This window comes from Fusarium musae, chromosome 9 (genome assembly GCF_019915245.1).
Source record: "Fusarium musae strain F31 chromosome 9, whole genome shotgun sequence".
Classification (NCBI taxonomy): Eukaryota; Fungi; Ascomycota; class Sordariomycetes; order Hypocreales; family Nectriaceae; genus Fusarium; species Fusarium musae.
Window position 1 is genome coordinate 597,327 of NC_058395.1, and position 25,530 is coordinate 622,856.

Here is a 25,530-nt window from a genome sequence, read left to right on the forward strand (position 1 = left end):
TACCAATCACTCACACAATCTAGTTCTTCTCATAAGGATCCTTGAAGAAGATGACCTGCACGGTCATGTCATCCCTCACATTCCGGCTCATGGGCGGATACGTCGTCATTGCTCCCAGAAACAATCCTCGTCTTGATCCTCCAAGAGCATTCTTGACCAAGCAGACAGCCGCGTTGTCCAGATCCTCGATGACCTGATGCTCTGGTGTAGCTACCCATCCCTCTTCCAATCTTGTCTCAAACTTGGTCTCCTTGAAGGGTTCGGGCTTGCCGTTCTTCTTGGCGACTAACCAGCGCGACACGCACGACACGGCGTCCTCGTTGCTCATCATATCCCAGAGACCGTCGGAAGCGAGAATGACGAAATCTTCCGTCTGGATCTTGCGTGTTGTTACTTCCGGACGGGCTGTCATGTAAGGCGGCGTCTTGGCACTTGGTCGCGGTGAAGTACCGTAGAAATCGTCCTTAACTTTGCGAATGAGCTCTTCAGGCCACTTCCATCTGTGATCGCCAAACGCTCTCGTGATTGCCATCCCAAAGAGTCGACCGGACGCGGGGTTAATCATGTCCTTGATCTCTCCAGGGTGCTCCTTGTCGAGCCTTTCAACCTCGTCCTGGTTGAAGCCAGTCTGGTCTTTGCTCAGAACATCGACTGCGTATTTGCTTGTGTTGGGAGACCACATGCCGCGAACAGCACGGGAGTCGCCTGCGACAGCGGTGCGTAGAGTAGAGGTCTTGGGTTCATACATTGTTAGGAGGGCACAGGATCCAGCTATAGCGGGTGCAACGGCGACGATGACGGGTGCAGAGCCTTGGTCTTGGCCTGATTCGACCGCTTCTTGTGCGTTGCTGAAAATACGATCGTCAAGACGAACGAATGCCTTCTTGATCGCATCGTCTACTAGCTCGTTAGAGCTGCTGGGTGTGATGCTTGACAAGGCATTCGACACGTATGGGACAAGAGCAGTCCTCAACACTTTAGATGTTGCCCATCCTCTGTCGTCTGTGTTAGCATCGCTCGCATCCAATGCTTCCAGGTCACTCACGCATGCCCATCGTAAACTCCAGCATACAGAGTGTTCGTTCCGCCGACACCCTTGGCTATCTTGAGATCCCATTCGTCTTCTATCGGATTATTGCTGCCGAGACGAACAAAGTCCACTCGTCCTTTGACACCTCCGTTGCCGTCGAAGACAAAAGTGTGAGCATCTTCACGCAGCTTGGCATCTGCATCCTCCATCATCAATTCTTTGACAGATGAATTGATCGGGATTTGATCCTCCGAAGAGAACTCCTTCAAACTGGGGACTTCATTCGTCAAAGATTTTGCCGTGCCTTTGCCGCTTAAGAGATAAAAGCCAGTGCCGGTGCCAATGACTGCCGCCGAGGACCAGACATAACGAGCGTTGCTGGACGTTGATGTCTGAGTTGACGAGAAGCGCACGCCGATCGGTGCTCGCTTGAGCGATGAACCGAAAATCCTTAGAGTTCTAGCTGGTATGCGAAACATGTTTTCTGATGTAGTTGGCAACGAGATGTTGAACGGTGAGGCGCGTGATGAGACTCTTCGTGGAACACAGTTGGCACGACAACTTGATCCTGGTCTTTGGGTGAAAGTGAGGCTGTAGTGGGCAGATATTGCTGTCTCTGATGTCCGAAGACACGAATGAAGTGAGAATATCCAGTAAACAAAACTGACGAATTTGATGATCAATTGTTGATAGTTGAAGAGTGAATACCTTGTCTTTTGCAAATGGTTCACATGGTGTTTCTGGTCTCAAGCTTACCCTAAACCAGTCACACAAGGGCGATCGATGTGCTGCACTTGCGAGTTTCAAGTTCAAGGGGATGCGAAAGCAGAAGGTACGATACGATACGATACAATCTGTACAATCATGAGCAGCTCTAAAATGCAAAATGGTTTGGCAAACTTCACAAAAGCACGAGACATCATGTAATCACAAAGAATCACAAAGGTATTCATTGCCCAATCCATTATACACAACGCCAAACCAAAGCATGCAATCCTCAGCCTTCTAAATCTCTCCCACTCAGCTATTGGCAATCTCCTCCTGCTCGTCTTCCCACTCTCCATCCTCCTCCATCTTCTCATTGACCTTGAACTCGGCATCACCTGCCAGACCCTCACTGTCAAACTCATCCACATCCATATCGCTATCGTACTCATACTCAAACTCGTCCTCCTTGTCGTCATCCTTCTTGCCGTCTTTGGCCTTGGCTGCCTTCTTGCGCTCAACGTTGGCCTTTTGCTCCTTCTTTCGCGCCTCCTTTTCTTGGTGGCGCTTCTCCCATCGCTTCTCGAGCTCCTTGATCTCTTCCTTGCTCTTGTGCACGTACTCGTGCCACATGACCTTTCCGTCGGCAAGACCCTCTTCGACCTTGGTTAGGCGGAGGCGCATTCGGGGTCCGAGTTCGACAAGCTTGACAGCGCGGCGCTCTACGTTCTCCTCTTCCGCCTCGGGCTCGGCTTCGTTCTGGGCGGCTGCTTGTCGAGCCTTTGCAGACAAGACCTTTCGAGTTGTAGAGTCCAGGATCTCAACCTCAGCATCTGTATCCATCTCACTACCGCTGGTCGCATCCGTCATATATCCATCGCCATTCTCACCACCGATCAAGAAATCCGCTACATCCTCAAGTTTACCCAGATTAGGCATCTTGCCCTTCCGGCTTGTCTTTGTAGTGACGAATTGCTCAGCAGCGTTTAATCTCCGTAAAGGCTTGGACACTGTGGTGGATTTTGTTGTGATAGCATAGTGTCGGAAGTTGATGATGAATGTACCGTCGTCTTCCTCCGATTGCTCGCGGTTCAGCAGCAGGACTCGTCGGATCGACTTGAGCGGTGTAGCTTGGGGGTTGATGGGAGGGAAGAGGGATTGGAAGACGGTCGTGGCAAGCGATTCAAGGTGCTTAGGAACTTTCGACTTGCTAGTCGAGTCTGGGCGGGTAAAGTTGTTCATGACCAGCTGTAGATGGTCAGCAAAGGCTTGTCAACAACAATTGACGGTTTCTTACCAGAGGAGGAGTGATGAATTCCTTGCCGCCACCCTTGGGGTGCTTCTGAGCTCTTTGGACATCCTTGCACAGCGAATATTTCTCCACGCGAAAGTTCATTGTAGGTCCTCGAGGCGTCAAAGCCATTCGCAAATTGGTGTTTCCGCTCTCCGATCTCGAAAACAGCATCAGGTGAGTGACACCCAAGGGACCACACATGGAAGCGTAATCCTTTAATCTGTTCCCACGTCTCTCCTTCAATCGAGCCGCAGTACCAGGCTCCATGACCTTTCGCACATCGGCCGCAAGCTGGCTAACGCTGGAACCGACTTCACCAGCGCCAATTCGAATAACCATGCTCTTGGGATCCTTCGCAGAAGCATGGCCGGCAGAGTCAACATCGGGATTGCTGGCACCCAAGTGGGTTCTCTTCTTTGTTCGTTTGCGCGCCATTGTGAAGATATTTGACTTGTTTCGAGGTACTCGTCGAAAAGTTGCTTTGGAGCTGCTCTCTGTCGCAAATGGCAGAAAAGAAAAAAAGTTTGGCGGGGACTGCGATAAGATTAGCGCACGTGCGATAAGCGATCTCCACTAAAGTTTTATGTGAAGTCTTGACAAAAGATGATCTTTTTTTTGAGTTGGGAACTATCTTTTACCTAGACATCGTTCACAATGTTCGGCGCAAAACGAAGAAAGGTCGCTCACGATGCGCCCAAGAAGAAGAAAGAGGTCGTTGCGGAGAAACCTGCTCGACCTGAGCCCGAATCTTCTGAGGAAGAGCAGTCTGAGGAAGAGTCCGCTACTCTAGAGGAGCCTTCTGCTGAGGAAGCAGTTGAAGATGCCCCCAAGAAAACCTTCAAAGATCTCGTATGTCGTGATAACTGCTAATTGACTTTCTTTGTCTAACAATCGTCAGGGCATCGTCGACGCTCTCTGCGAAGCTTGCGAAAAGCTCAACTACAAGTACCCCACGCCCATCCAAGAAAAGTCCATCCCCGTCGCTCTCGAAGGCCGTGATATTATCGGTCTCGCCGAAACAGGTAGTGGAAAGACAGCTGCCTTTGCTCTCCCCGTCCTCCAGGCCCTTCTAGACAAGCCTCAGCCTCTGTTCGGTCTCGTCCTCGCCCCGACTCGTGAACTGGCAACCCAGATCGGCCAAGCCTTCGAAGCTCTCGGATCGCTCATTTCTCTACGATGTGCTGTGATTGTCGGTGGATTGGACATGGTTCCCCAGGCCATCGCCCTCGGAAAGAAGCCTCATATCATTGTTGCGACACCTGGTCGTCTTGTGGACCATCTTGAAAAGACCAAGGGCTTTTCGCTGCGAACGCTCAAGTACTTGATCATGGACGAGGCCGATCGACTTCTGGATATGGACTTTGGACCTAGCATCGACAAGATTCTCAAGTTCATTCCCCGCGAGCGACGCACATACCTTTTCTCTGCGACAATCAGCTCCAAGATCGAGAGTCTGCAGCGTGCCAGTTTGAGGGATCCTGTTCGTGTGAGCATCAGCTCCAACAAGTACCAGACAGTCTCGACTCTGCTCCAGCACTATATCTTTATTCCTCATGTCCGCAAGGACGTCTATCTTATCTACCTGATCAACGAGCATGTTGGAAAATCCACAATCATCTTCACTCGAACAGTCTGGGAGACACAGCGTATTTCCATCCTGCTAAGGACCCTTGGATTCGGCGCCATTCCTCTGCACGGCCAGCTCTCTCAAACTTCCCGTCTAGGTGCCCTCAACAAGTTCCGCTCTGGCACACGAGATATCCTCGTTGCTACCGATGTCGCCGCCCGTGGTTTAGATATCCCCTCGGTCGACGTTGTTCTCAACTACGATCTCCCCCAGGACTCCAAGACATACATTCACAGAGTCGGACGAACAGCCCGTGCTGGAAAGTCTGGTATAGCCATCAGCGTTGTGACGCAGTACGACGTCGAGATCTTCACACGAATCGAGGCTGCTCTCGGCAAGAAGCTCACGGAGTATCCCACCGAGAAGGAGGAGGTTTTCACTTTCCAGACCCGAGTTGAGGAGGCTCAACGCCACGCCAGGGTCGAGATGAAGTCCTTCACCGAAGAGAGGGGCAAGAAGGGCAGCACATTGAAAGGCGGACGCAAGAAGGGCGGCAAGCGGGGGAGAGACGACATGGACAAGGAGGAGGGTTAAGAGCTGGTGCCTGGACTGGAGTTTCGGCAGTTCGGCGTTGTTTTGGTCGGGGGAAAAGTGTCAAAGTCGAAGGATTCTTCGATGCTTGCTTCAGTGTTTCAATGTCTATCTTGGCCAGGAGATGTGGACTGCTCACCTATAACATGGAGTAGCCATAGGTTGCTTGAGGTTTACGATGAGTACGTCGACGAAGGATCCTCTAATTTAGATGACGACCTAGTTCATTTACTTACCATCACTAAAGATATTTCGTGTTTCAAAGTTGCACTCAGCTCTCCCACTTTAATCACAGTTCATCAGCCCAAACTGCCAAGCCCGCTTACATTCTCCTTGTCAAAGCTTCAAAGATAATGAGAATCCAGGTGAGCAAGCCCAATTGACTGGACTTTGGGCAACCTCTCATTGACTTCAGCCCTTAATCCACTATCATTCTCAATTATAATACCAACTTCTCACTCTTCAGCCTTATGAATCATCCCCAAAATGATCCAGTCCTTCCCAGCCAAGCAAAGTCTGAAACAACCCCGTCCCAGGTAAGCGGCCGCTCTGCGCAGGGATCACGAAGATCTTTACAAGTTTCAATGCTCGTGCTTTAACCCCGAAAGGCTTCGCGCAGGCCCCGCGGTTACAAACCCGCGAGAATCGGTCAGCTTTTGTTTCGCCAGCACCAAGCTCCATCTCTCATCCCTGTTGTTTTAAAGGCGGCCGCTCCCAGATGTTGCACCATCTTGAGATGAAAGGAGTTTTGGTGTAATTGTTTCGTGTAGCAAAGTTGTATGATCATATATATAGGTTGATGAAATGTAGGATGAGAAATGCTTTGATCTGTAGTTTCGTTCGTTGTAGGTGTATTGATTACACTGTCCATTCATTGATCTTGATCTTGATATCGCTACGTTCTTTTCATCATGTATACTTCTACTCTTCTTCTCGCTCTCGTCGCTTCTGCGAGTGCTCACATTGCTTCTTGGAACAAGGGCATGTACTGCAAAGTAAATCTCCTCCTATAATTCATCATCCCATTCTGACTCTTTAGGGTGGCAATGACTCTTCTGTTGACAATGCCAACACCAACCTCGCCGTGAACCCTCTCTACGATCTCCCCAAGTCCAAATGGTGGATGCAAGCCGACCGCGGGTGCGATGCCGTGCCTCCTCCTAAAGGCGAGTTCCTCGAGCTTCCAGCCGGTAAATCCTTCATGACGGAACTCGCCAACAACCGTGCCTTCACGACACTCTCTTACAAGGGAGAGTTGACTACAGAATGGCAAGATGGCAAGAACCGCTCTATGCCGTGGAGAGGTCCTGAAGGTGGCTGTCTCATGGACGGTGGTGATGGCTCGGGTGGAGAGTTGCACACCAAGAACATTGAGTCAACTGGTGGAACAGCCTGGGCCATCTCGTACGAGAGCGATATCAGCAAGGTCACCATGGATAACCTTGTTGTTTTCTCTGTACGATACTAGTAAGACTCTAGCGCAAGACTCATTATCCAAAACTGACGAAGCAGTTCTCCTTTCTTTCGCGAGACTTGGTACGACGTCCCAGCCGATATGCCTGCATGCCCTGAAGCAGGCTGCTACTGCGCGTGGCTTTGGATCCCCGATGGCTGTGAGTCACTCCTCTTGCATACAAAAGCATAACTGACGCCATCAACAGGTGGCCAGCCAAACATGTACATGCAGAACCATCGCTGCAAAGTCACTGGAAGTACTTCCACCAAGAAGCTCGGCAAGCCTAAGCCTCCTGTCTACTGCCGTGACAACCCTACCAAGTGTGTCCCTGGACCCAAGCAGATGATGGCATGGAACCGTAAGTTTATCTTTGTCGACTTTGTGGCTGTCAGTGACTAACATCGTGCAGAGGCTGAAGGCAACAACGTCAACCCCCCAAATGGCAAGACTCCTACTTACAACCAGCGAATGGGTTTCATGGATGGCGCTCAGGATGATATCTTTGTCGATATATAGATTGGAAGAGCATGTACGAGTAGTGATCAAGTCCTTCCGGAAGGACTGCTTTCTCTTCTATTATCCATATGGTCTGGTCTGGCCCTAGGAATTAAATTGTATTTATCCTTAACCTCATCGAGTCTCATCCAAGTGTTTTCAGGATCAAAATTGTGCAACGGCATCCTTTGAGCCATGCTCTTGGCAATAACGAATCGTTTCTTTGGCATTTCCAAGTGTAATAATGATACAGCAAAAGTCAGTCCAATCCCAGCCTCTATCTATAATAGTTAGAACTGCCCTGAGACGCCAATTCGCCGTACACAAAACATAATCACCACGCTTCAGCCCTTACAGAATCGTCTGCATCCCAATCCTCTCGTCGTTCATCGCCATCAACCTCATCTTCTTCCTCTTCCTCTTCGCCATCCACCAACTCTGTATCCTCGTTGCCCAGAGTCTCTTCACCATCCTCGCGACTCTCGTCATGTTCCTCTTCTTCTTCTGCTACCTCCTCGGCCTCTTCCTCACCATCACTCTCCTCGGCTTCATCGTCTCCCTCACTTTCACTGTCAGCGTCTTCACCGCTTGACTCGTCGGTGTGGTGTCTCAGATTGGGGAAGATAAGCCCGGGAGGGACCTCCTCATCGTAGTCCTCAGGGACATCGCTCAGGTCACTCTCATCATCGGCTGAATCATGAATGCTGCCTGGCTCGCTCTCAGCCTTATCATCGGCGTGCTCTTCGCCGTTGTCATCATCCGCGCCATCTTCGTGATCTTCATCATGCTCTTCCTCATGGTCTTCGTGTTCGTCTTCATGCTCATCTCCAGCATCTTTCATATCAACATCAACGTCGTGACCAGCTTCCCGCCGAATCTGAGCATCAGCTTCCTCGTCGCTGCCCGCATCGCTTGCATGCTGAATAGGCGTGTGGCTACCACGCTTACCGCTCGAGACACTGCCAACTCTGCTCTTATTTGACTTGGGCGCCTCCAGTGCTCGGACGACTGCTTGCTCAGCCTTACGCAAGACATCGGGTCGTCTGACGCCAAGCTTTCGTGCCCGTGGTGCAGCCTCGTGCTTCTCTGTCTCCATGGGAGTTGCTGTGCCTGTGATGCTCTCCTGTCCATTAGGCGCATTGAGAATATTTGCGAGCGAGCTGGTGGCTTTTGCCTCTGCTTGCGCTGCTTCGAGCTGGGCCGCGACCTCTTTAGCATGGTGTCGCTCCTCTACAACCTTGCTAGGGTCTGGGCCAGGCAGCGTCTTAGCTATCTCAGAGTAGATCCTGGAGTAACAGTCGTTCAGAAGATCATCAATCGGTGCCACTTTCATCAGATTGGCATTGAGCTTTTTCAGCTCGATCGTTTCTTTCATGCAGTTGAATAATGGGATATCAGCACCGTCGCTTGCGGCCCAGTCTGCGATTCTCTCTCCAATGACCTCGAACTCCTCGCTGGAAAGAGACTTGAACACATCGTCCGAGACTGGTGATACATGGTAACCCTCTCGCAAGAGCTTGAGGTAAGCCATGCAGCAAGACTGCCATAAATCGGTGAAGTGGTAATAGTCTGCACCCTTCTTCCGAAGACGTCTGAGAAGTTGCTCCAGATTATTGCGATCTGACATAATGACCAACAGCTTGGTCATGAAGCGGACGTATTGTTCTGTGTAAACGTGATGTCGACCGGGTCGCTCCGCATCGCACTTCCAGACGTTCATAACCATCGTTTTAGTGACCATGCTGTCCCGAAGAATGCTGAAAGCAGCCTTTGCTTCCACCAATCTGTCGCTGCCCTGCGCCTCGTTAGCCTCATCGAACAGGATTCTGGCGTGCCTGATGATGATGCGATGCTGCCAGTTAGACTTATCCTTGTCTCTGAGCTTGGTGAGAATGCGAATAATGTACTCCTCCCAATCTTCAGGCTCTGTGAAGGAAGCAAAGTGGTCATCAGGGTTGACAGGTAGGCCAAATGGCTGCTCAGCTAAGATGGCAGCAGCGTCTTTAGATGGTATGTCTCCTCGAATCACCAGCTTGTGCAAGATGGAAACTATCTTGTAATGTGGTTCGAGGATAGGATCACTGTTCCGACCTCTTCGAGCATTGTGCGCTACCGTGACTGCTTTCTGAAGTGTTTGGATCAGTAGTTCAATGCTGATCTTGGACTTCATGTCTTTGACATCAAGTTGGTCATCAGATGTCTGGTACATCTTCCAATAGCACTTGGAGAGCATGTACGGGTTCCTGTCGCTGTTAGATTCGGCATACACCTGCGGAGGGACTTCAACTTACTTCCAATCGGTTGGCTTTCGTTGCATTGCCATCCTGAACAGCTTGGCTGCAAATTTCCAGACTTTGTACTCATTCATTTGCGGGTGCAAAATCTTCTTGAAGGTTCCCGCTCCCATATCCTCGATAAAGTACCGTTCTTGATCAGAGTGATGGAATGGTTCCATAGCGAATGGTTCACGGCTCGAGGCATACATTCGCATAGCAAATTTGTGATACAGGTCATGCAAAGGGTCTCCATCGTGCGTTTCAACTTCCACGTTACGGGAGTGTGAAAGCGCGAGGGTATAGCAATGGATAGCATTTCGCTGGAACTTGACCAACTCGGGTCGGTCCTTGTTCATCTTATCGGCAGTCCAGAGAACTGACTCATCCAGCTCGTAGTCAAAGCATTCGGCCAACCGGAACCAGGCATCCCACCTGTCTGCAGTGAACTGAAGTTGTAGTCTCAAGAAAGTCGCACCAATACGCAAATCATCGGTTGCGCCAGGAGTCTGTCTACGATTCAAATCGACACCCTTGAACTTGGTGAGAGCCATCATGCCGAGCAAAAAGAACCAGCCATGAGTCGCGAGGATGGTCTCGGGCGTGTTCACAGACACAGCGTCGACTGAGACTTCCCCAGTAAGGGCTCGGTACAGACGCAGTGGGTGTATAGGCCTCTTCAAGTATTCGGTAAAGTTGCGGAGATTGTGGTACATCTGAGACGTTGACTTTGCTTGGCCAAGAGTCTGCTGCATGTGGTCGATTGTTGTCTTGAGATCTGACTTGAGAAGATCTTTCATCGGCATGCGGTTCGCGAGGATAGTAACCCTCTCCACGAGTTGCATGGTCTGTCGCTTCTCAAGCTTCTCGGGGGGGCAGGCGTGATCCTGGACTTCCCAGACGCCTGCCCCAAGTTTGAGGCCATGTAGATCGTAGAGCACTTGTCCAAGATAGTCTTCCCAGTTCTCAATGTTCTTAAGCTTGAGAAGTTCGACACGCATAACCTTGAGGAAAATTTTGTTTGAAGCTTTGCAAAACTTGCGAATGCCAATAACCTGGTGGATGGCGGCGAGGAAGTCGGCCAGGTCCTTTTCGGGCCCGATTATGCAATTGTCTTCATTTATACCAGCCCTGAACATGGTGTATTGGAGACACCATGCACGAATCTGCATCTCCTTCAACCTGTTCTTGAGTGATTGGAGAGCTGTTTTCGAAGCAGCATTGCCAGGTCGATCTGTCTTGAGGCCAATTCGAACCTCATCTTCACAGAGGCTCGACACGTGCAGTAAACAGTTGACCTTGGCGAGCGCGGCAGTGGCAGATTTGATGTGAGCGTCATCAATAATCTCGAAAGCGGTGTTATCATTGAGCGCAGAATACAGCGCGCTAATGAGGAGCTCATCCAGCGATTTCAGAGTGCGCATAAAGAGCAACTTCCTGGAGTCGGCCGGAGTGTTGGCATATGTTTCGCCTTCCAGATCTGACACGATCAACTCAATGCTCTTCAGATAACAAGAGAATTGCTTGGTAGGATAACCGATAGCATGGTAAGCTGTTCCCAAACGTGACCACAGAAACAACCTAAGCTCTGTGCTACTGTTATGAAGAAATTTCCACAAATCTTGGAGGCTCTGACTTGCACAGTCTGAAAGTGACTTCTTTTGCTTGTCGCTTGAGCTTGAGCTTGAACTTGAACTTGAATCATCATCTTCAGTACCCGGACTCTCGGAGTCTGCCTCCTGGTCGGGGACGCAGACGGAAGAAGGGTTGAGAACAGGCTCTAGCGTCTCGATGACAGAGACTGGATCCTCCATGTTATCCTGAAAGAGACCGAGGAAAAAGTCCATTGTAGTGAGCTTGGAAATTTCGCGATCCGCAGCCTCTGGGGAGATCGTTGGCATGACTACGTTGTTTGGCAGCGAAATGGTTGGGATCTTCTCATCTGCCAGGTGATCCCGTAGAGATGTCCACATGAGAAGAATGTGTTCGCGCACAGGCCGCTCAGAATGTGAAGACACAAGAACTGAGGTCCATAAGAATCGTGCTGAAAGTTCATCATTTGAAGGGCGATCGAGTGCCTGGATGTAAGCAGAAGCAACATTAAGCCATCTCCCGAGTCGGTATTTGGTCTTCATACGAGTGGCATAATCCACAACGCTGTTGGGATTGGTGATGAGTTCGTATATGTCGATATGAAGTTCATAGATCATAGGGACAATGGTTTCGAGCTCGGCCAGCTTCTCGGGTGAACCAGCAGCCAACTCCAACTTTTCATTGATCCTTTGATACAACGCGGCGTCCGAATTATTGAGCATCTGGACTACAGATAGCTTCATCTTGTCGGACCACTTGGCTGTTGCATAGCTCTCGCTGACAGCTCTGACCCATTCGTATGCGACATCTTCAGGGGTCATCCACGATCGAGATTCTCCGATCTTTGTAGCAAACGACCTTAAGCCCTGTGTCTCATTGAAACTCGGCGTTGAGTTCTGGTCTTGCGAACTTGTCTTCGCATGCTCCAAGAAAGATGATGGGCCAAGGGGAGCTTGCTCATTCTTGTGCAAGAACACCTTGGCGACCTCCTCGCGAAAGTCAACAATGGCACTGCTCAGATCCCCTGCGGCCAGATTTGCGATCTTACCCGGTCGGTCTTCAACAGCGCATGAATCGATGAGCTCAGTGATGAAATCGAAGGTCGACTTGTCGTCCACTCCCAGATTTTCGAGTACGCTCTTGGTCATTTGGAATAGGTTTTGGTCAGCACCTTGATAAGGCTGTAATTGATTAGCAATTAATGCGCTGGGATCAGTTGATTCCTCAGCGTGTAGTGTTTCTCTTCGTCGAACTCGTTTACTGCGTTTCTCGGTCGCATTCTCTTCTTCCGCGCCGTCTGGCAGTCCTGCTGCAGATTGCGATCGTTTCCTTGTTGAGACTCCGTTGGTTTCTTTTTTGGGCTGGTCACCAGCCTTTTGGCTGTCTTCGGTGGCCTCAGATGCAGCTTTTTGATCCTTGGGTTCTGCTTCAGGGCTACTCTTCTCAGACGGTTCCGCTAGCTGAATCGGCCTTCCTATCGCAACTTGAATTTCTGAACTGATGCTCTCAGAATCGTTCGAGGGTGTTTCTACGACAGCCTCATCCACGTTGCTGTCCAAGAGTTCATCAAATATGTCAAATACCTCGGTATAATTTGTAAGACGATTTATGATTTCATCACCAAGACTTGCCCAGGACGATACTGTCTTAGGATCGCTGCGGCTGGCATTCTGGGCATCTCTCATTTCTGTGTCTTCTGTAGTCTGATCCTGAGTAACGGGGTCTTTGGGTGGTATTAATGACTTAGTCGGGTCGGGGAGAAAGGGAATGGGATCAAGGTGACGCTTGAGAAGAGCAGGCATTTTCTTCTTTAGCCAGGGAGCCATTATCGGATGCGATAGAGCCATATCGTCGCCAAGAAGCTGCAGTTGGTCCTTCAACTGCTCACCCGCCATGCCTTCTGCTAAGGAGGGAGGCTCAACTTCCACAACAGCAGGGTCGTCATCCAACTCAATCGCAGCCTCAAGACAAAACCGCTTGAGACGGTGGCTATTCATGGCGCCCGCGAACCGAGCAGCCCTTCTCCAGAGCTCTGGGTCGGATGGGTCCTGATCCAAAGCAGTCATCCAGCTATCCAAAACTTTGTTTGCATGGTCGTCATGATATTTCAGTCGAGTCTTATCCTTGAATGCCGGGTTTGAGGTCGATTCGTCCTTGTACTTGTCGACAAAGAACTGGCCGTAGTTTTTGTACGATAAATAGAGCGCTTGAGAAAGACTAGCTGCGACACCATCTGCCCCTCCAGCATCGACATCTAATCCTCCATCTGTGAGGGAATGGTCCAAGTTGGACACATCTGGTTGACCGTCTGCATGTCGCTCTGCTCGTTCGTAGTCGGTTTTTGCTTCTCGATATTTGAAGATCTCGGATTCGAATAGCTCGGTGTAGGCGGTTTCGGCAGCTTCGCGCGATCGGGGCCCTTGTGCATGGAGTTTCAAGGCATTCTGGAACCTTTTAAGAGCTTCATCGACCTGGAATAGGTCAGTAACCGTGCGCGATTGTTTCGTTAGCTGTCAATCTCACATGAATCTCCTTTGTGGTATCGATTTGCTCGTCGATATTGTCCTCTGGCTCGAGGTTGATTGCTTGGAATGCCGGCTTTAAATATTTAATTAGCAAAGATTCTCTCCAACATCTGGGAATCGTACCATATTGGCGGTCGCAATACTTCTAGAGCAACAGCCGACATTCGTGTGTGCGACAGAAGATATATCCTTACAAAGTTGGCTATTTTGATGAGAGTTTGGGGTCAATTCGGCATGCTTGGCGGACGTCCACCTCATTAATTGCCCTGATGAAAGCGCGTTCTAAGACGCGGATCATTTCAGCCCCATTACGCCACATAGAGACTCGGTTTGCTGCGGTAGGAGCACGTGGATGTGGCGGTGTTTTTGAGCTGCACGGCCCCTAACGTGGCCTGGACTAACTCAGTACGTAGCTCCCGGTCCAGCTATCAAGGAGAGCAAGGAGCAAGGCCAGATCTTAGGGAGGGACCAGCAACCAACGGTTGGCTTCAACATCTTACGCCAGCTCCGCAGTTCTCGTTCTCGACTCGAGAACAAAGAGATCGCAACCGACCTCGACTTTTCCCCTCTTTATTCCCCGGACGAGTCAATTTCGACAATCCTCGCTACAATTTCGACTCTGATTTCCATTAGCGGTTCGCGAGGAGCTCGTCGTCATGGTCGCGCCAGCGGTCCCTGAGTGCGCAACACCATCGATATCCTTGGCGTTGATATAGCTAATCTCGAGATAGAATCACCGAGGAGATCCTCCACGAGTCGATCGATGCACGAACCGAATCCCTCTCTGGCTTAAGAGAACTTGGTCCTCCCGATCTCGTCCATCTTCTCAAGCATGCCGTGCGAAACCCAGCTAAACAGGTATGCAAGCTCCTCGGCGCAAGGGAGACCAGGAACTGACTTCTTAAAGACTGGCGTCTACCACCATGTGACCGGTGTCGATGCATCCTCTTCTGCGAGTCTAGCAGCATATATTAATACCCTGACCTACAAAGAATCCGGGCCAAATGCGACAAACAAGATTGTCGAGGGTGTCTACTGGTACGTCATGACGCCTATGCGCCTCTGCATTCGCGATTACAGGTCCTAACTCTGCATAGCTGCTACAATGCCTTCTCGCGACTCGACATGCGCGTGCACGTATCGATCCCCGGAACCGTAGAAAGCTACTGCGTTGACGAACGAGGCGAGAAGAGGAAGGCATCTGAGGAGCTTTGGCTGGAGACTTATCTATGCAGTGTTCTTCGAGCTTACTCATACGCAGACGATGGTAGCGGTGATACCATTCGAAAGATTATGGGTGTTCGAAGATTCAATCCTGTTACAAACACTGAAACCGAGCATCGTTTCCTCCATGCCGCAGAACAGCTCTTCTTCAGGGGTATGCCACCCCAAACTGGCTACTCTACCTAAGCTAACCAACTTCCTAGGATGGCAGCTGGGTTCCGATTCTGTGGTTCAGGTGCCTACCAACGTGTCGAATCACCTAACTACGGGTCTGCTCAAGTATCTCGAGACAACCGGACGCTATGCCTCTGGAATAAACTTGTTTGAGAAGCTTCGAACGCAAAGCGTTGAGGTATCATCCCTACTAGCGAAGGTCATGTTTATGGGACACGAGGAGGTTGCTGGTGTCCGAACGCTTCACCAATCTTTGCAAGAAACTCCCATGGACTATGTCATGCTCGACACACAAGCTGAATTCCTGTTGCACAAGGCCAAGAGTGCCCCAACACCTGAGCTCAGAGACGAAAGGCTGAAGATGTCTCTTGGTTGCGCGGATCGCGCTACTGTCGCCGCCCCGACCGAGTTCAGCACCTGGGCGAGACTGGCCCAGGTATATGTAGCCATGGAAGATTGGGACAATGCGCTTACCATTCTCAACTCATGCCCTATGTTCACCTACCAAGACAAGGACACACCCCTGATGCCAGAACCGAAGGAGGTCCACTTGCCAACTCTCCCTGAAACTCGCCTTGATGAGATTGACAGCGAGCCCGAGTCGCGATACTCAGAACAGGTCGACCCTAGCTTGCTCAACCTGCGAGCGGCATCCTACAGGGGCACTTTTAAGAAAGCGTACGATATTCTGACCGAGATGACTGCCAAGATTGGTTGGGACCAGCTTCTGAAGATCAGGAGTAATGTATTTGTGATGGAGGATGAGTACCGCTCAGAGAAGCAGGAGGCTACTCAGCCTGCCTCCTCGGCAAAGCGAACTCCTAGCACAGATGGTCTACGGGGTACACCTGATCAGACTGTCAACCAAGATGAAGAGACTGAGGACGAAGAGGTTGAGAAGCTTGATGAGGCCGCTTCCAAAGCTGAGGAAGCTGGTGAGGTCCCTGCCACCAACGGTACCAGCGAACAGGATAAGATCGAGAAGCCTTCTAATATCATCGACCCAGGCGAAGCAAAGGCGGACAGTGAGGTAGGCTTTATTTCCACCCCCTGCAAGACCGAAGCTAACAATCCACAGACAACCAAGAATGATGAGCATCTGTCCAAGCTCAACACCAAGCGCCTTTGTGAGCGCTGGCTAGACAGCCTGTTTATGGTTCTCTACGAGGACCTCCGTGTCTACACAATCTGGCGTACCCAGATGGCCCAGTACCGCGCCCAGCAGATGCAGTACAAGAAGTCGGCAGAAGAGTGGGAGATCCTCGGTTCTCTCGCCGAGCGTCTTCAGCACGTCGACGAAGCTGTCGAGGCGTATCGCGCCTGCCTATCAATCCGATTCAGCCCCAAGGCCCTCGCCGGCATCCTTCGTGTCTTTGAGAAAACTAAGAGCACAAGAGAGACTGTGGCGTCCGTCATCCGACTAGTGACATGGCAGTACCGATGGTACAGCGAGTTCAGCCCCGAGCTGCTGCACACGATACGGACTCTGATCGAGGACGAGGGAGCAGTGAAGGTCCGTAGCATCATTCAAGCTACCAGCTTGCCGCAGAATGTGCTGGATCTCACACATCACTATGCTGCGCTGTGCGCAACATTCAGGAGCAGCGGTACCGACGGTTAGGACTGAGCGATATGGTCTGTTTCAAAAGGATGTTTGTGGATGATGGATGTTTAGATATACATTGGGGAGATGCGTGCGTGGTATAGGAAGCAAGCTAATTGACGATTCAAGTCCTTGGTAGGGTAAAAGTTCCGTTCAGGGAGTTTCTGGGTGATGTGTGATTCAGTGTTTGAAGAATAGCAATGCGATTTGTATTTGTATGAGCAGCATGTCCCTCAGCGATTGGGTTGTTCTCGGTTTAAAGCTGCTATGACTTGATTCTATGTTGAACAGCTACGATGCCTGATGCTCTTAGGCTAGATCCCTTCTCATCCATGGGTGACAGTGGTCTCCTCTTGAGAGACAGAGTGCTTTATCTGCTGTGCCCCGGCAGCCAAACTCTGCTAACGTAGATCTGTTTTAATTCTATATCCGATTACTTGCATTCTCTCTACTGTTTGTCAGAGTCGAGTCTGTCTGAATCTTGTCCAATATCTTGGCGTAATAGAGCAAGGCAGCACATCTCTTCTTTTTTTTACCCTTTCAACACTCACCTACAGCACAGTATCCTGCGTTTCTAAGAGCATTTCTTCTAGATTCCCGTTTATATCCATGGTAACGGAGGTGCCTTCTTGAAGCAACATAAAGGTTCATGCTCATGGCTTGACCTTGACTGCTCCACTACGTTTCACCAAGAAGGCAGCCCCACAGAAGCTTGAGAACGGAGGCAAAATCCTTAAGATCTTTATTCTCAGTTGGAAAAGAATTAGGCAAATTTAGTATATTTTAGCAGTTATCAAGACCCATTAATCTTGGCAGCCTGGGCTTAGCATCAGAAGTCTTTTTGATTTTGGGGGGATGGATTACAGCTAAGGTAGCTGGTAGGTACGCTAAGCTTCGTAGGTACATCGAGAGCTGTTGCCTCCAAGCGCAAGGTGCAGTACCCCACCATCGATCGTCATACCTCACCTTTCCTTTCCTTCTACCTCCTGCTTCCACTTCAACTTCAACTTCAACTTCTACATCACGCAAACAGTCTATTGCTCAACTCTTTCTCAATACCGACACCATCAAGAGAATAGCCCCGCAAGTGAACAAGAGACACACCATTATCTCCCATCCACAAGCTAGCCAATAGCTACATCGTCCCACTATGTCCAAACGTATCACAAAGGTAAACCCTCCTTCTTTCCATCCCCAATACCACCGATTAACATATTCTAGGAATTCGGCGAGATTTCCCAGAACCCGCCTGAAGGTTTCTCCGTCTCCCTCCCTCCTGATGAGACCATCTACACCTGGCATGTTACGCTCACGGCACCTGAGTCAACTCCCTACCACCCAGGCAAATTCGGAATCGTCCTGACCCTGCCAATTGAATACCCCTTCAAGCCGCCTGTCGTCAAGTTCATCACTCGAATTTACCACCCCAACGTCACAAACGACGGCCAGGGCAACATCTGCCTTGGCCTCCTCAAGCCCGAAGCTTGGAAACCCAGCACACAGCTCCGCGCTGTTCTCGAGGGCCTTCGCAACCTCCTGGAGGAGCCCCAGATCGGCGACCCCCTCGAGGAGCGAATTGCTCAAGAGTATCAAAACAACCGTGCCGAGTTTACGAAAAACGCCAAGAAACATGTTGAGCTGTATGCAATGGGTTCGCCTGACTTCCCTCCGGTTGCCTAGATTGGCAGTCTTGGAAACAACGGGCGCGGCGTCGTAGTGCCAGGACCTTCCAGTACGCCTGCGCCTACCGCTCCTGCACCTCAATTGTATTTCAGACCACATGCAGCAGTCGTAGCAAGCCTGACGCACGTTACACACCCTAGAATAGTGCACCCCGGAGCGCCTTTGGACGATCTAAGTCTAGAGCAAGGAGTAGAGGCATGGGAAAGAATGGGGGAATCAATTAAGACAACGAGAACAGGAACAACTCCGGGCTGGTGAAGTGGAAGATATCGTCGAATCGGCTGACCAGGCGGAGGGGGAGCAACAATAGCGACGATGGTTCAGAAACTGGCTGCGTCGCATCGGGAGGCGTCTTGCTAGGTTCTTTTGAATTTTGTAGCGAATTCTTGAAAAGTGCGAGATGAGCTAAATGGAGTAGCGAACGCACAGGATGTATCGTGATGCCTCTTCGGGCTTTCTATCAGTATATCATCATTGGAAATGAAAATACACATGAACTACAGCGGCGAAAGACGACTTCTCTCCAATCATGAAGTCCTCCAGATCAGCGTGGACTCGTGCATATCAGGTAATCTTTGCCAATCCTTTGGTAGCATGGTAAAAGACGTGCTATTATATACGTAACATTTCTCAAGGGCGAGCCTGACAATATCATGAAACTCGTTGTTGATTGAAGCAACCGTAGCTGAAGTTGGATCTTAGTCCCAAATGATACAACGCTAGCTTTTGACGCTTTGTTTTTTGCATCCTACTTACAAGACTCCATTCTCGAGATCAGTGTAAGTGTCAGCATACCTATTCTCCCCTTCTCGGTTATTTCAGCGCAACATGGCTGATGTATGTCTCACTTTGGCCATGCTCACAAGACTCATCATGAGACATTACCATTCATCACGAGTAAATACCCCGATCATCTCTGTCTCAGACAGATCGAAGCGTGTAGACAAGGGTGAGACATCAACAGACCACGCGCGTAGCCAAAGAGAACGAACAGAACAGTCATGTAATAATCTTTCATTCCATTAGGGTATCAAAAAAGGTTATCCCCCAAATCTACTCCTCGACAATAAGGTTCTACCCAGTTCATACGTAATTTTCCCCCCCATCTATATGAAAACCAGACACCGCCTGGCTTTGCCAGTCCTTTGCATCCTAGCCATACCTCCATCCGTAGGAAGTCGTTTTCCTTCCCTACAAGAGTGCTGTGAGGTTGGTGGTGCTTTTCTTGTCTTGTCGCAATGCAGCCGTAAACCATCGTCATCAAGTATAAAACAGTGTTTCCTTTTTTTAGGTTCCATTCCATCCTGTACATTCCAGCCGTCCAACGCTGATCCCTCCCCGCTGCTTTGAGACATTGTAAATGAGCTCCCCCAGATGTTGGGGTATGCTGAAAATGAAATAAAGGAAATTTTGAAAGGAAGGTTAAATATGAAAGTGAATAAAGAAAAACGAAGACACAATGCCGGCTAAATCGAGAAATAGACCATGCCTTCCATTGAAACGCCATTCCATGATAAGGTTCGGTGGCTCACACCTGTTTCAGTGCGAGCCAGGGTGTACCGAAATGAGAAAGAAGTGAGATAGTAAAAGGAGATATTGAAGGAGTGTTGAAGGAATCGAGATGATGTGATGATGTTGACGCGGCTCAGATGTTTAATTTCCTGGTGTTTCGGGTTGGGGTAGACAGTGGTGGCTGTCCTCTAACTCCGCCTATCCGACGTTCCATGTCTTGCCCTGACGGACTCGATCCAGCTGCGCCTTAGCTCGTCGTTGTTGGCGTTTCTCGTCAATCTGGACCTGGCTGAGGTGCCCGAAGCCATTCCGTCGTTTGAAGCAAGCCTCCATTAGGGCGTTAGCGTCGATCAGTCGGCGTGGCATCGATTGCACAACACCAAACATCTCCATAGGATCGGCTACAGCCCGAATCTCGCTCTCGCCTAGCTTGAAGATGGCCAGTGCAATGCGGAACAGGGTCTTGGAGCCCTCGTAGAAGAAGACATCCCACACCCGGAGAGTAGTCTCAATCGGGAGCGTGCCGATGAAGCAACTCATGAACCAGGCCGTCATGCAAAGAGTGATCGGTGGAAGTCGGTCAGTTGGTGTTGACATGCGTGCGAGTTCCTTGCGACGCGAGCGAGTGAGGCGGATCGACTTGCTTGTCGAGGGCCGTGAGTTGGGATCAGCCTCAAGCTCACCGCCGACCTTGTCCCATACAGCAGGCATGGAGGTACGCATCTCAGTCATGAGAACGCCCAGATCAATCTTGGATCCCTCGAGACTCATCTCATGGGTGCCGGGGAGGTAGATGCGTGTAATGACATTGAGAAGCCAAAAGCACTGCTCCTCGGTATCGACAAACAGAAGAAGAAGACCGGCAAGAAAATTCAAGCTCTGGCAGTATCCGATTCGAGGGTTGTAGACAGCAAAGGCATGAAGGACGCGGCGGAGAGAAGTGATGATTGGTGTCTCTCCGTCCACATTGGGAGGCGCTGGGCTGGATCCCCGAGTAGAGTCCGACATTGTTGACTGGCTTTCTCTAGCGCTGCTTGATGCCGTGTCCATCCCGCCGGGAGGCTTGAACTTAATGTTGTCAGGGAATGTCCGATGCAAATCTCGCTCGATAGCCTCAGCATCAACGTCCTTAGCTCGCTTAGTTGTTAGCTTATCGTAAAGACCCGAGTGCTTTGCCAGAATGGCGGGGCCACCAGCGTAGTAGAACCAAGCTGCACCGCGCCATTCGGGAGGAATGCCCTTGCGAACAAAGCGCTTTGTCTTTGCGTTGGGAGCAGGGAATCGGTTGGGGTGATCTGTCATGAGAGCATTATCCTTGAGGTAGGCATTCCACTTCTTCCGACGGCGTGCCAGGTACTCGGTGTATCCAGCATTCCAGGCATCGTATTGCTGCCGCGTGACGTACTGGTTCTCCTTCTTGAAGCCGTATCGGTCACGAGCGCCAGGGTCCTCAGGCTGGACGGGTTCAGGTGCAATAACAGGTGGTGGAGGGGCGGATACTGGCTCAGGTACAGGCTGAGGCCCTGGAATGGGTGCGGGTGCTGCTGTCGGTGTTGGTTCAGGTGCGGGCTCCGAAGCGTAGCCCATATTGCGTCCAGATTCAGGGGTTTCGGGTCGCTCGGAAGGTTCACGAACAGGTGAGAGGGGCGCGGAGACGGGTGGTGCGCTTGTAGGTGTTGGTTCGACAGCAGAAGAAAGTTGTTCATTAAGAGAAGGCTCAGAGTCCAATGACTTGGCTGAATCTCGCTTTTCGTTCATTCCGCGACCGTAGTTTTCCGCGATATGAGGTACTGATGATGTGAAGGCAGGGTGGGTGAAGATCATCTTGGACATTCGGATCTCCATGTCAAGGGTCGAGTTGGACTCTTGTACCTTGCGTTGAGGGAAGTCCTCGTCATCTGCATCGTCTCTGATGCTGTGTCGCTGATCCATGTCTGAGTTTGATGTCACGGGGCGAGAATTTCTGTTGTGATAATCAGGGTAGTGCACGTCGTCTTCGTCGTCGTCGAAACCTTGCTCGTACATGCCCATAACATCCTCAAGGCTCGGTTCGTCGTGCTCGGGGTCGTTGTCGTTGTCGTTTTCAGGGTTGGCTTCTTGCTCCCCTTCGCCTTCAGGGCTCGGATATAACGATGTAACGGAGCTGTCCTTTGTAAGGACGCTACTTCTCTCAGTTACTGCAGTTCCTGGAGCAGTAGATTCTGTGAGTTGGGAGCGAAAGCTCGATCTAAATTCTTCACCACTCATCCACGGGGCGACGACAGGGCTCGGTGAGGCCGACCCCGGGTTGGAGTAGCTTAATGGTGGCCGTGCGGCGGAAGCTGTCGCACCATTGGCCGTCCGAGCACGGGGCGCTCGAGGCTCATAAAAGTCGTTGGAAGGTGGAGAAAGGACCGAGTGGTAAGTAGATGAAGACTGACAGGATGAAACTGAAGGACCGCGGGGACGTGGAGGAGCAGGCCATAAGGGATGTTGCGAAGGTGATACAAGCTCGAGGTACTGGTCGGCGGGATTGAGGCCGGGGGTAGAGGGCGATGTAGCGGTCGCAGTCGCGGTAGCGGTAGCGGTAGCCAGGGTGCTGTGGACTGGGCGTGGCTTAGCCGCGTCTGTCATTGGCTGGCGGATACTTTGCTTCCGCGGCCGCGAGAAGTTCTCCACGGTGGGTGGCAGGCTGTCGTAGGCGCGCAGGTCAGCCAGTGACGATTTGGATGTCAGAAATGTCGGAGACGTGTTTCGAGATTCCACAGGAGTGCTTGCCGCAGTGTCGTAGCTTAAAGGTGACGGCGAGTGCGGAGAGTCAAAGGGTGATCCTGCTCGCTGTGATATTGACTGTCCAAGAATAAATCTTGAAGGGTTTGACATCGAATCCCATCGTGGTGAAACTGGCAGAGGAGGTAAATGTGACAGAGACTCATCAGAGGGTTGGCGAGTATGGCGGTAGGCGGATCCAAACGGCACTATCTGAACCCGAGGAGATGCTAACGGAGACATTGATGGTGAAGTCATAGGCGATGCATAAGGTGATGCATCACTTGTCGAGGTCCCTGGTGCAAGGCTGCTGTTCTCACTATCCCGCTGTCGATTACCATATAAGGCAAACTTGCCTCGGGTTGCATTTGGTGAACCCGGAGCGTCGGGTACAGAAATAGCGAGGGGAGCCATGGTGTGATGCACTTGACAGGTGTGGGATCAGGATGCTGCTGCTGGGCGCCAGAGGCTGGCAAAAACTATGGTCGCCCAGCGGGCAGGAATAGATTTGCTATACAAAACGGGGTTTCGGTTTGTGTGCAAGGGTATCGAGTTTTTTTTTTTTTTTTTTCTAGTCGTGTTCGTCGTTTCGTCGGTGATGTGGTTGGTAACGTTCGTTCAGTTAGTCACTGTACTGCGTCCTCCGGCAAGGTGCGCCGACCGTAGCAGCGCAGATATCTGAAGATGAAGAGATCGTATTTAAGAAAATGCAGCAGTAGCTCTTGGCCATTGCTGTCGGTTCTAGAACAAGATATTCGATCTGCAACTGAAATTTGGGCAAAGGCCGGGTCAGAAGCAAAAAGAGATGGTTGCTTTGGTAGTGAAGGTTTCGGCGGTTCGTGGGCGAGGGTTCGAGTATCGTTCCAGAGTTTCGAAACAAGCCGCACAAAAAATGATGGCGAGAACCTAAGTCACAAGCACAGCTATCTAACCAAGAAGTCGATCCAGTGTTGAAGAACGAATGTGAGAAAGAGTCGGTCTTTGGAGAAAAGGCGGATTCGGTGTGGGCTGTATGATTCCTGTGGAAAATGATGGGCGTTGAGCGATGGACCCCACGGTTAGGTTAAAAGAAAGGACGCCGAATTTCGTCTTGACACAGACAAAACAACCCAGCCGGCATCCAGTTCCAGCTTCGAAAGTGAGGAGAAGAACAAATGAATGGCTTCAGCCTGTGCTCAGGTCCAAGTTCAAGTCCAAGTCCAGGTTCAAGAGCACATTAAGAGCGAAAAACTCGCAAATACGCAAAGGAAGCACAGCCAGCACCCTGCACGGAGCGTTAACTTTCTGTACAGGGACGGGGAAGCCGGATTGGATTGGCAGGGCGGGTAGGTTGAATTTCGAGGACAAGGATATTCCGCAGCCCCAGCCCAGGCCCAAAAACCAGCCGGCAGGGGGGTTAATTCGTCGCTAACAGCACCAGCAGGGGAGCTTGGGCGCCGCTGTAATGAGAACTCCGGCTCTAAAGGGAGAGGAGATGTACCCAAACGAGTGATTGAACCGAGAATCAGAGGTTGAATCGATTTTGCAAACTTGGAAGTCGAGAAGCTAATAAGTTCGAGGGAGGGACGAAGCTTGGATCGTGCATTTATTTTGCTCTTGTTTGTTCAAACGGGGGAGTATAGTAGTATATTAGACAAAAAAGTCTTGTCTTGGGCGGAGTGGACAGCCCCCGACGGAGAGAAATCCAAGGAACAGAGAAATGAGACAAGGGAGAGCGACTGGACTCAATCAGAAGAGCCACAAAGTCGCAGTTGCAGTAGCAGGTGGCGCGGGGAAAAGAAGAAACGAGACGAGACCCAAGAAGCACATCAAAAGTAAAAATCCAATGGCCAATGGTGGTTGCATCCACCACCTGCGTAGGTAGGCTACCACCAAAAAGGGAGCCCTGGGAGCAATGGAAGAGGCGCGAGGTTGACAAAAAAGATCGAACGAGGCCCTCCAAGCTAAGATTCAATGTGATTTGTACGACTGTGACCGCTGGATTGTATGGGTGGTCTGCGGCACATGCATGCCTCGTGGCTTTCACTTCCACTTTCACTCTCACGGTCTCACCCTGCTTTTGCGGCGTCTTTTCCGTTTGGTCTATCTCGTTGGACACCCTCTTTCTTCTCTCAAGTCTATCCCCGATCTATGACCAAGACGAAAATGAGCCGACCAAGAGGTCACAGACAACACCCATTGGCCGAATGGTGTCCCCGGGGAAGCAACTCTGGTTCTTTTGCTGGGTCCCTTTCAGCTGGGAAGGTCTCTTTTTTCGCACGCTAAATTGCTGGTGAGAGGGGGGCCCAATATCGAGTCAGTTGACCTAAACAGGCCTGGAGGGGATGGCGGGGGGTCTGGGTCTGGGAATGAGAGCAAGGGTGATGATTTCATGGAACCAGGTTTGGGAGAATAGAGAGAGAAACATTCAGTCAGTCAGTCAGTCAGTCAGTCAAGATCGAATTGGTTGGTTCAATGGCGTAATCATGGAGGAATATGCCTAGTGGTGTTAGTTATCATACTGAGAGGCTTGTGAGAAACAGGGGTTCTGTTCTAACGGCTCATGTCATATGCGAAAACGGTGCTTGTGAAGAAGGGAGGGAACGCGTTTCTGGATAGAACAGTCTTAGCCAACGTAACATGAACCACACCGAAAGGCAGAGAGGCAATCCAGACGATCTGGTGTTTGTGATGAATCTCAAAAAAGAGGTGCAGGGTTGGCTTGTACGAGCAGGAGATCATGAGCAAAGCAGCCATAGACTGTCACTTCTCACATACCGCAGTCCATATCATCTACACTATAGCGCCGCTATGATGATGGCCTGCATCAACTATATCTTAGAGGCAGCATATAATATCACGCAACATATACATACTTTTCATCCCTTATGTTCGTCTCATTCACTCAAGCCTCATTGGGGTTCAAAGTGCCTTCATTAAACTTGCCCCTCTCACCAAAACAGCCTCTGAGCACAAGTTGAAGCCATTGAGATGCGACGCAGCGACGGCACCCACCACCTCAACAGTTCATTGGGCGAAAGGGATTTCTCACAGGTAGAAAAGACAAAAGATATCCAT

At 50.6% G+C, this 25,530-nt stretch overlaps 9 protein-coding genes across 9 annotated transcripts; 5 read left to right on the forward strand and 4 right to left on the reverse strand.

Annotated features, from left to right (window-relative positions):
• Window positions 1-19: 19 nt before the first annotated feature.
• J7337_011464 (uncharacterized protein) lies at window positions 20-1,509 on the reverse strand (the record flags this gene model as incomplete). Its single annotated transcript, XM_044829008.1, has 2 exons — window positions 20-995; window positions 1,046-1,509. The coding sequence occupies 2 exons, from the start codon at window positions 1,507-1,509 to the stop codon at window positions 20-22; spliced, it is 1,440 nt and encodes a 479-aa protein (XP_044675683.1).
• A 541-nt stretch (window positions 1,510-2,050) lies between these two features.
• J7337_011465 (uncharacterized protein) lies at window positions 2,051-3,464 on the reverse strand (the record flags this gene model as incomplete). Its single annotated transcript, XM_044829009.1, has 2 exons — window positions 2,051-2,983; window positions 3,033-3,464. The coding sequence occupies 2 exons, from the start codon at window positions 3,462-3,464 to the stop codon at window positions 2,051-2,053; spliced, it is 1,365 nt and encodes a 454-aa protein (XP_044675684.1).
• A 219-nt stretch (window positions 3,465-3,683) lies between these two features.
• Window positions 3,684-5,190, forward strand: RRP3 (ribosomal RNA processing protein; the record flags this gene model as incomplete). Its single annotated transcript, XM_044829010.1, has 2 exons — window positions 3,684-3,878; window positions 3,928-5,190. 2 exons carry the CDS (start codon window positions 3,684-3,686, stop codon window positions 5,188-5,190), a joined length of 1,458 nt encoding a protein of 485 aa, XP_044675685.1.
• Window positions 5,191-6,098: 908 nt separating this feature from the next.
• Window positions 6,099-6,759, forward strand: J7337_011467 (uncharacterized protein; the record flags this gene model as incomplete). Its single annotated transcript, XM_044829011.1, has 3 exons — window positions 6,099-6,182; window positions 6,227-6,643; window positions 6,697-6,759. 3 exons carry the CDS (start codon window positions 6,099-6,101, stop codon window positions 6,757-6,759), a joined length of 564 nt encoding a protein of 187 aa, XP_044675686.1.
• A 103-nt stretch (window positions 6,760-6,862) lies between these two features.
• Window positions 6,863-7,159, forward strand: J7337_011468 (uncharacterized protein; the record flags this gene model as incomplete). Its single annotated transcript, XM_044829012.1, has 2 exons — window positions 6,863-7,001; window positions 7,053-7,159. 2 exons carry the CDS (start codon window positions 6,863-6,865, stop codon window positions 7,157-7,159), a joined length of 246 nt encoding a protein of 81 aa, XP_044675687.1.
• A 313-nt stretch (window positions 7,160-7,472) lies between these two features.
• On the reverse strand, window positions 7,473-13,655 carry HIR3 (Histone transcription regulator 3; the record flags this gene model as incomplete). The annotated part of the gene is made up of 4 exons (XM_044829013.1): window positions 7,473-9,381; window positions 9,430-13,475; window positions 13,528-13,602; window positions 13,653-13,655. The coding sequence occupies 4 exons, from the start codon at window positions 13,653-13,655 to the stop codon at window positions 7,473-7,475; spliced, it is 6,033 nt and encodes a 2,010-aa protein (XP_044675688.1).
• Window positions 13,656-14,185: 530 nt separating this feature from the next.
• Window positions 14,186-16,548, forward strand: J7337_011470 (uncharacterized protein; the record flags this gene model as incomplete). Its single annotated transcript, XM_044829014.1, has 6 exons — window positions 14,186-14,208; window positions 14,261-14,387; window positions 14,437-14,567; window positions 14,627-14,907; window positions 14,957-15,957; window positions 16,006-16,548. The coding sequence occupies 6 exons, from the start codon at window positions 14,186-14,188 to the stop codon at window positions 16,546-16,548; spliced, it is 2,106 nt and encodes a 701-aa protein (XP_044675689.1).
• A 1,132-nt stretch (window positions 16,549-17,680) lies between these two features.
• On the forward strand, window positions 17,681-18,210 carry J7337_011471 (uncharacterized protein; the record flags this gene model as incomplete). The annotated part of the gene is made up of 2 exons (XM_044829015.1): window positions 17,681-17,701; window positions 17,752-18,210. 2 exons carry the CDS (start codon window positions 17,681-17,683, stop codon window positions 18,208-18,210), a joined length of 480 nt encoding a protein of 159 aa, XP_044675690.1.
• Window positions 18,211-19,923: 1,713 nt separating this feature from the next.
• J7337_011472 (uncharacterized protein) lies at window positions 19,924-22,716 on the reverse strand (the record flags this gene model as incomplete). The annotated part of the gene is made up of 1 exon (XM_044829016.1): window positions 19,924-22,716. The coding sequence occupies one exon, from the start codon at window positions 22,714-22,716 to the stop codon at window positions 19,924-19,926; it is 2,793 nt and encodes a 930-aa protein (XP_044675691.1).
• Window positions 22,717-25,530: the final 2,814 nt, after the last annotated feature.